The following is an 8,854-nucleotide window of genomic DNA, read 5'->3' on the forward strand; positions in this document are numbered from 1 at the left end:
AGCGTTGCTATATTAAAAGCACAGAAGCAATCTTAGAGAAACATCTTTTCCAATTGCACCATTTTTGATTCTTATCAAGGTCCTGAAGGGGTTACACATGTCTTAGTTGATGGCTTAATGCCCCACCCTGAAAATGTTCATTCCAGGTTTGCTTTCTTTAAAGTTAGCCTGTGAATGTGTAGTTCTGCAAAGTATCATCACCTGAGTCCATTTTGCAAGGGATCTTTATTGCTTGCTTGACCTCTGTGCCGAGGAAGGCTGACAACACTCTGTGCAGAACCTCATGGGTGCCTTTGGCTCATTTTACCCATAACTCTTGAGCAATGTGAAGGCATTCTGGCTGAACTCCACCTCTTCTCAGTGTCAAAAGTGTGTGGGATGTTTCCCTTCACTCATACACATGCTCTGTGCAGAATATGTGCTTACTTCGCCTTTGCTGCATAATGATTTTGTAAGAATCCATCCATGCCAGGATCATGTCTCTGCAGGCATGTTACTGATATTAGGGAAAGTCAGCTTTAATCTGCAGGCCATGAAAGTGGGTGTGTGAGTTCAGAGTGAACATGTTGTCAGGATTACGGTTTAATGAGGATTTCATAAAGAGACGCATTTTAGAGCTCATCTGCTGTTTTTAGTGATTTGGAAGCCGTTCAGATAAACTGTCTTTTTACTAAGTAAGGACTCAAGACTGTGCCCTACCAAGAATAATGGGTTTAAAAGAGTTTGCTTGTCGAGTGTTTTGAACAAACTGATATTTGGGAATGCAGACGTACAGGTAATTAATAGGTGTGGACTCAGACTGTGTGCATAACAGCAATGGGAGGTAAAGGTGTAGCTGCAGAGGGAGGGGTGAGGTGCAAAAAACAGCCAGAGGGAGAATCAGAGGGTGGAACTGACAGAGGCAGTCAGGAGAAAGGGAAAGGAAGGAGTAAGCAAGATCATTCCTGCAAACACTGATTCACCCTCTCTGAGTACAGCTGGCAGTAGAAGAAGGCAGGCATGGTTGCAGATAAACCGGAGGACGACGCGAGCAGTCAGTGAGGGGGAAAACAACAAGCCCATCAGCAGCCATTATTTATCTTCTCCATCTATACACAGAAACCACTGGATAATTTATAAGCCTCTCCCTTCTCACTGTGTGAGAGAGGGAAGATTAGCTAAGCTCACCAACATGCTGAGTCCTGCTGCTTTGAGTGCAGCTGCTGCTGCTGCTGTCTGGCTGCTGGCGCTGCTGGGCCCGGGCCTGTCTCTTCCAGCTGAGCATGACTCTGAGGCAGGCTTCACCCTCTGCGACGACTGCTTCTACAGACAGACGCCTCCTCGGGGAGCCTCAGCTGAGCTGCCGCTGCACCATCACTGCCACAGACTGCCTGGGGGACAGGCGCTCGCTACTCTGTCCAGGCCGACCTGTGACACCGCAGTCTGCTCTGCCTTCCATCTCAGCCACGGATGGACAGGGAAGGAGAAGGAGCAGAGAGGAGAAACTGTTGTAAGTATTGCTAACTCATGTTAGATTGTCTAGTTTTAATAACACAAAATTTAAAATGATAATAGTGTTATACAAAAGCCTAATCCCCGCCCTCACATCTCCATATATAGCCTCTAGGCACTACAAGTTGTTATCATCCTGGTGGGTGCTCTTTTCTCCATGCTTTCTGCAGGTTGTTGGTCAAGTACCTGATGATAGTCTGATAAACATTTTAGTCTGACTTAACTCTGACCTATGGTGCCTTGCAAAGCTATTCACACCCTTGAATGTTTTACATTTTGTCACATTACAACAACAAACTGCAATGTGTTTAATTGGCATTTTATGTGGTAGACCAAAAAGTGGTGCTTAATTCAATTAGAAGGAAATTTACAAATGTACTTTTTTTATTTACAAAAGTTTTTACAAATAAAAATCGGAAAGGTTTGACACAGACATGTATTCAGCCCTCTTAACTCTGATGCCCCTAAATTAAATCCAGGGCAACCAACTGCCCTCCAACTCACCTAGTTAGTATAAATCCAGCTGTTCTTTGAAGGCCTCGGCATCATGAAGACAGCAGACAGGTCAGGGATACAGTTGCTGAGAAGTTTAAAGCAGATGTAGGTTATAAAATAATATCCCAAGATTTGAAGATGTCACAAAGATTCAATCTATCATCTGAAAATGGAAAGAGCATGGCGCAACTGCAAACCTACTAAGACATGGCTGTCCAAGCAAGGAGAACATTTAACAGTGAAGCAGCCAAGACACCGATAGTAACTCTGGAGGAGCTGTAAAACTATTGTTAGGAGTTCAGCAGAAGGTTTTTGTACCATCTGCAAGCAATGAAGGGATGATCGATCTAAAACCCTCATGTTAAAAGGAGCCATTTTCTTCTACAGGATACACACTTTGTAATATTTAAGCCACATTTATAATCCAAAAATCTTAACTTTTGTGTTTATACTTTAGTCTAGAACTTACATATTATTTCCACCATTGAAATAAATGATCATTTTGGTTTGTTTATTAACACTGCAGTCAAACAAACATGTGAAAAGAGCCAGAAATCTATAGTTTATTATTAATATTTTATAAAGAGGCTTGTATCAGTCTTTAAAGAACTTCATGGGCCTTCTAATTTATCCAGTTACTTATTACCAGGATTTTTATCTACAAAAAGAGAAACGTTTAATAAAGTACAGGGGTTGGACAATGAAACTGAAACACCTGGTTTTAGACCACAATAATTTATTAGTATGGTGTAGGGCCTCCTTTTGCGGCCAATACAGCATCAATTCGTCTTGGGAATGACATATACAAGTCCTGCACAGTGGTCAGAGGGATTTTAAGCCATTCTTCTTGCAGGATAGTGGCCAGGTCACTACGTGATACTGGTGGAGGAAAACGTTTCCTGACTCGCTCCTCCAAAACACCCCAAAGTGGCTCAATAATATTTAGATCTGGTGACTGTGCAGGCCATGGGAGATGTTCAACTTCACTTTCATGTTCATCAAACCAATCTTTCACCAGTCTTGCTGTGTGTATTGGTGCATTGTCATCCTGATACACGGCACCACCTTCAAGATACAATGTTTGAACCATTGGATACACATGGTCCTCAAGAATGGTTCGGTAGTCCTTGGCAGTGATGTGACCATCTAGCACAAGTATTGGGCCAAGGGAATGCCATGATATGGCAGCCCAAACCATCACTGATCCACCCCCATGCTTCACTCTGGGCATGCAACAGTCTGGGTGGTACGCTTCTTTGGGGCTTCTCCACACCGTAACTCTCCCAGATGTGGGGAAAACAGTAAAGGTGGACTCATCAGAGAACAATACATGTTTCACATTGTCCACAGCCCAAGATTTGCGCTCCTTGCACCATTGAAACCAACGTTTGGCATTGGCATGAGTGACCAAAGGTTTGGCTATAGCAGCCCGGCCGTGTATATTGATCCTGTGGAGCTCCCGACGGACAGTTCTGATGGAAACAGGAGAGTTGAGGTGCACATTTAATTCTGCCGTGATGTGGGCAGCCGTGGTTTTATGTTTTTTGGATACAATCCGGGTTAGCACCCAAACATCCCTTTCAGACAGCTTCCTCTTGCGTCCACAGTTAATCCTGTTGGATGTGGTTCGTCCTTCTTGGTGGTATGCTGACATTACCCTGGATACCGTGGCTCTTGATACATCACAAAGACTTGCTGTCTTGGTCACAGATGCGCTAGCAAGACGTGCACCAACAATTTGTCCTCTTTTGAACTCTGGTATGTCACCCATAATGTTGTGTGCATTTCAATATTTTGAGCAAAACTGTGCTCTTACCCTGCTAATTGAACCTTCACACTCTGCTCTTACTGGTGCAATGTGCAATCAATGAAGACTGGCTACCAGGCTGGTCCAATTTAGCCATGAAACCTCCCACACTAAAATGACAGGTGTTTCAGTTTCATTGTCTAACCTCTGTAGATTGCTGTTAATTTCTGGAGATCTTTTGGGTAAGATGTATGACTAAGCTTTTAGGAATGCATTATGGAAATATTTCATAAAAAGATGAAAAGGGGTGTAGAGGAAAAAACCTGACCTTCCAGACCTTTTACATAGACGAAAAGTTCAATATTAACAGAAGTATTAAATACTAATTGTACACAATGGTGAAAAAATACAACAAAAATTTACAAAACATTTAACTTTGGAGCTTTTACAATGAAAAAGAAAAATTGGATTACTGTAAGAGTAGTAATAAAAGTGAAAGGTGTGTGCTTTGTTTCCAATTAACAATGTATTTCCTATTTTCATGCCAGACAGAGGTAGGAGACAGTGTCAAAGTCGCAGTTCCAGCTCTTCTTAGAGGAGGAGCAGGGGATTTATCTGATGCCGCCTCACCCACAGACTCCCCTCTTCAACAGTGGGACTCGACAGTGGCAGCAATGATCCAGTCCAGCATCATGCCCAAGTGCGCCGCTTTAGGAGGGGGTGTCTACATCCTGACAGGAGCAGGACGACTCGGGGCAGCTGAGGATGGAGACGAGGAGTGTCAAACCAAGCTGCTGTGGTCTGCAGTGTGCTGCGCTCCTCCAGAGGGGAAGGATGGCTTCAGTGTGGGGGTAATCAAAGAGACACAGGCGGAGAGGCAAGTGAGCATGAAGGAGCTGGAGGAGATGTTAGGGGTGACTGAGCTATTCTCTGAAGGCTGTGGGGGAGAAGACAGGGAGACAGCTGCAGCCACAGTGGGGCTTCACAGTGATGGGCTTCATGGAAATGCTGCAAAAACAGAGGCAGACGAAACAGATGAGAATTCAGAAACTGGTGACCCGCATGCAAAGGAGGGCAAAAAGGAGAGCTTCAAAGTGTCACTGCCTGAAGAGAGGTTTGGTGCTGATGCTAAATCAGAAAATGCTGATGTTTCTCACCTTTCAGAAGAAACCACAGCAGAATTGGTCACTTCTGTGAGTAGCAGCGAGCAACAGTTCAGTGAAACAGTTACAGAAGAGGACTCAAACTCCACTAGCACTTTGGTCTTCCTGCTGTCCACCACCTTGTCCATTCTCAAAGCTCCTCTGTGCCCTGTGTTCTCCATCATCACTGAATTTCCTGCACAGGTAATAATCAAACATAATCAAGCATTAAACCTGATTTTTTTATTGTCTTACTTACAGAGGCCCCTCTGCAGTCAGATACAGCACTATAGCAATGTATAATTGTGTTAAAAGCCTTAAAATAAAGATAATCTACACGGGGAGGACAGAGATCTGTTGGTTCAAATGTGTCTGACTTTATCTAAACTAAAATGATCACATCCAAAGTGGTGTATCGCTATCAGCTTGGAAGCCTAAAGAATGAAAAATTATTTGTAATTTACAGTTTACTAAATATTACATTTCTAAAAGACAATTCTTGTGAATTCTTGTTAATTTATTTTTACATATTGTTTATGTTTTACCTGACAACATTTGTTTCATATCTGCTGTTACAGTGAGATTACCCCTTTCCTGCAGAAGCCACTGCAGGAAAGGCTTATGTGCTTTAGGTTTTATGTGAAACACTTTGTGGCAACCATAGGGTTCGTGATAAATATCATCGAAGATAATTCAGTAATTTAATTCAAAAAGTGTATATAGATTCATTACACACAGTGATATGTTTCAAGCATTTATTTGAGTTAGTTTTGATGAACATGGCTTACAGCTAGTGAAAAATCCTTTATTCCGTTTCTCAGAAAATTTGATTAGAATTAAAATTGCATAACGTCAGTAACAAATGCTTTTTCATACAGAAATGTTATATTATGGCCCAGACACTCATAAAGAAGATTGCTGACTTGACTGTTCAGCAGTGACAGTGACACCCTCCATATGGAGGGTAAATCATAAAAGCTCATTGCTAGAGAAACTAGCTGTTCTGAGTGTTGTATTCAAGGGTACTAATGGAAAGTTAAGTAGTGTGGAAAAGTGTGTCATACAAAGCTGCACAAGCAGCAGCATTAAGAGCACTGTAAAACAAAGGGTTTAGGGGAGATTTGTAAGGTGTGGACTGCAGCTTGCGTCAGATTTAAGAGCCACCACACCTGGGTGTAGTATTGTCCAAAGTTCTTTTTTTATACGAAAGTAATTGTTGCATTGTATTTGGAAATCACAGTCCAAGAGTCTGCGGGAGTAGAGACAGATAAAGTCCAGGCTGACTGAGATCAAGTCTTTCACATTCACTGATGATCCAGTTATACTTTTATCAGGTCCAAGGTCAGCGGAGTTGTCTACTCGGAAATTTGAGAGCACTTTATGCTTCTGTCTGCTGATAAGTTTTATGGAGATGTTAAATTCATTTTCCAGCAGGACTTGGGACCTGCCCACACTGCCAAAGGTACCAAAATATGGTTTAGTGTTGTTGCTTGACTGCCAGGCAAACTGGCCTTACATGTGCCCCATAGGGAATCTATGGAGGATTGGCAAGAGGGAGATGAGAGACACCAGACCCAACAATGAACATGAAGGCCGCTATCAAAAGCAACCTGGGCTTCCATTACGCTCTAGCAGACCCACAGGCTGAACGCATCCATGTCACCCTGCATGGATGCATTAATTCATGCAAAAGTAGTCCCAAACAAGTATAAAGAGCATATACTGTATAGTTTATGGACAAATCTTCAGTAGGCTGACATTCCTGTAATAAAAATCCTTCTATGCGTCTTATTTAATGTTCTAATTTTCTAAGAAACAGGATTTTGGGAATTTCATTAGCTATAAAACAATCATTAACTGATATAAACACCTGAAATATAAGTGCCTCTATGTGTAATGAATATATATATAATATATATATATATATATATATATATATATATGTATATGTATATATATATATATATATGTATATGTGAGTTTAACGTTTTGGATTGAATGACTGAAGTAACTTAACATTTCTATGATATTCTAGTTTTGCTAGCTTGAAAGTCAAATTTCAAGACGCTCAGCGTTAGTCTGCTCATTCTGTTTCTCACATGAACTAAGATCTGGTGTAGTTGCATAGTTTCTTTTATCTCTGGCTTCAATTCCCTCCTTGGCAATCCCACTAAACGCTAACACCCTTTTCTTCTTCAGGTGACTCACGTTTTTCAGGAAGATCTCGAAGTTCTCTCCGCGCTGCCTGGTGACACCTTTACTCTGTTTCACCTCCTCATGTCCGACCTCTTCTCCTGGACGGGATCAGCCACAGATATGCTACTCGGTATTGGGGAGACCTGCTTCTCCAGTGTTTACTACTGCGCTTCCTCGATGGTGGAGGCTCTGCTGAGCAGCTGCCAAACTGGGTTCATGGGCATTGGCACTCTGGCTGGAGACACTGTGGGGATTTTTGGTGGCGTACTGGATAATGGTTGGTGGGTGACCAAGTTCTTTGGAGGAAGGCTGTGGGAGCAGACTGAAAACTATATGGGGGCTGTGGTGTCAGAGATGGGAGGTCAAGCTCAGGCTGTGGGTCGAGGACTGGGCAGGCTGGCCTGCCGAGGTGGGAATGGAGTGGGTAATGTGTTCAGCATGGGAGGGAATTTTGTAATGGGAATGTTAGATGTGGTTTTTGGTGGAGCAAGAGATTTTTTTGGGCAGTAATCGGAGTAAATGGTGAAAGGATTAGACAAAGCCATAAATAAAGTGTCTTTATTTGCATTTTTTTATTCGGTTTGCTAAAAAGTTAAATATTGACGCCATTTGATATGCCTTAGAAAAGTTTTCAGATTTTGTCTTAATAAATATATTAAATTTCAAATGTTGCACATTGTTGCTACAGATAACTGTGGAAAGCTGGCGGTCCAAATAATCTGCTGCACTTGAGAGGTCTACATTTAGAGAAAAACACTGTGTTCACTGTGCTTTGGGATGGAAATGCTCGACTCAGCTTCTCTTTTTGATTTTAGCACCTGTAAATTTTAATAAAGGAGAATGCTGGCTTACAATCCTAACATGTACTACCTGTTTGTTTTGTTTTTATATTTTATCTTTGATATATAAACGCAAAACGTTACATAACTGAAAGAATATCCTTACATTGCAGGGGAATGTTTGTCTCCAGCTGACATTGGATGAGAAGGGGTGCAAGCCCTGAACTGGTAACCAGTTCATCAAAGGAAAGCTCAGTGATACAGGACAGAACATGCAGATACACAGAAACGTAATTTAGAGTGGCCAGTTATAAGCAAACATGCATGTTTTTGGAGTTTGAGAGGGAGCCAGAGTTAATATATCCCTATTGTATTTTTTACCCAACGGATTTACCTGAGCCTATTTATTTCCCTCTTCCTTTTCCTCCTCAACATGCAGCTGGAAATGTAAAAACGAACGGGGCGGGTCTGAGACAGAGGGGGCGGTCTTTGGAACAGCGTCACCGCCTCAGCTTCTCTTCTATTGGCTGAGGTCAAGCCTCTAGGAAGTAGCTGCTGAGCCTCATTATGGCTACCTGGTTCTGAAAAGGAGCTTCCAGAAACAGCGAACTTAACTTCTGTCATGTTGTTGCTAAAGAAGCCAGGAGCATTGTGGATTTGGTGGTAGATCTGTTAAATCTGTTAGTTGGGATAGTTTACTGTATCCTGTTGACTGAGCGAATCCTTCAGTTTGCTGAAGTATTAAGAGGAAGTCACGTTTATGGACACACTTTCAAAATAAAAGCATGACAGTCTAACCAGGGGTCATATACTACAAGAACTTAAATTAGCATCTTTAAATATTTACAATGATACCTCCTGAATAATATTAAGATATAGATTTTACAAAAACAAAGCCCAGTATGGCCTATTAACCATATTAATAATCTTTTCAAAGTAAACTGCCATTTTACATTGATTTCTGTTCTGATTAGGAGTCAGGTTTTTTTCTCTTCAGGATTGGT

General features: G+C 41.8%; 1 protein-coding gene across 1 annotated transcript; it reads left to right on the forward strand.

Moving 5' to 3' along the window:
- The first annotated feature begins 162 nt into the window (after positions 1 to 162).
- Positions 163 to 7,931, forward strand: LOC124865828. The gene is made up of 3 exons (XM_047361288.1): positions 163 to 1,489; positions 4,282 to 5,079; positions 7,075 to 7,931. The coding sequence occupies exons 1-3, from the start codon at positions 1,172 to 1,174 to the stop codon at positions 7,579 to 7,581; spliced, it is 1,623 nt and encodes a 540-aa protein (XP_047217244.1). The 5' UTR covers positions 163 to 1,171; the 3' UTR covers positions 7,582 to 7,931.
- Positions 7,932 to 8,854: the final 923 nt, after the last annotated feature.

Source organism: Girardinichthys multiradiatus, chromosome 3 (genome assembly GCF_021462225.1).
Source record: "Girardinichthys multiradiatus isolate DD_20200921_A chromosome 3, DD_fGirMul_XY1, whole genome shotgun sequence".
In the NCBI taxonomy this organism is placed as follows: Eukaryota; Metazoa; Chordata; class Actinopteri; order Cyprinodontiformes; family Goodeidae; genus Girardinichthys; species Girardinichthys multiradiatus.

What these genes read in the sequence shown, in the direction of transcription:
- LOC124865828 (XM_047361288.1), top strand. Translation starts at nt 1,172, where the DNA reads ATGCTGAGTCCTGCTGCTTTGAGTGCAGCTGCTGCTGCTGCTGTCTGG. An exon ending in AGCAGAGAGGAGAAACTGTT is followed by an intron (nt 1,490 to 4,281) that starts GTAAGTATTGCT and finishes TTTTCATGCCAG; the next exon opens with ACAGAGGTAGGAGACAGTGT. An exon ending in TCACTGAATTTCCTGCACAG is followed by an intron (nt 5,080 to 7,074) that starts GTAATAATCAAA and finishes TTTCTTCTTCAG; the next exon opens with GTGACTCACGTTTTTCAGGA.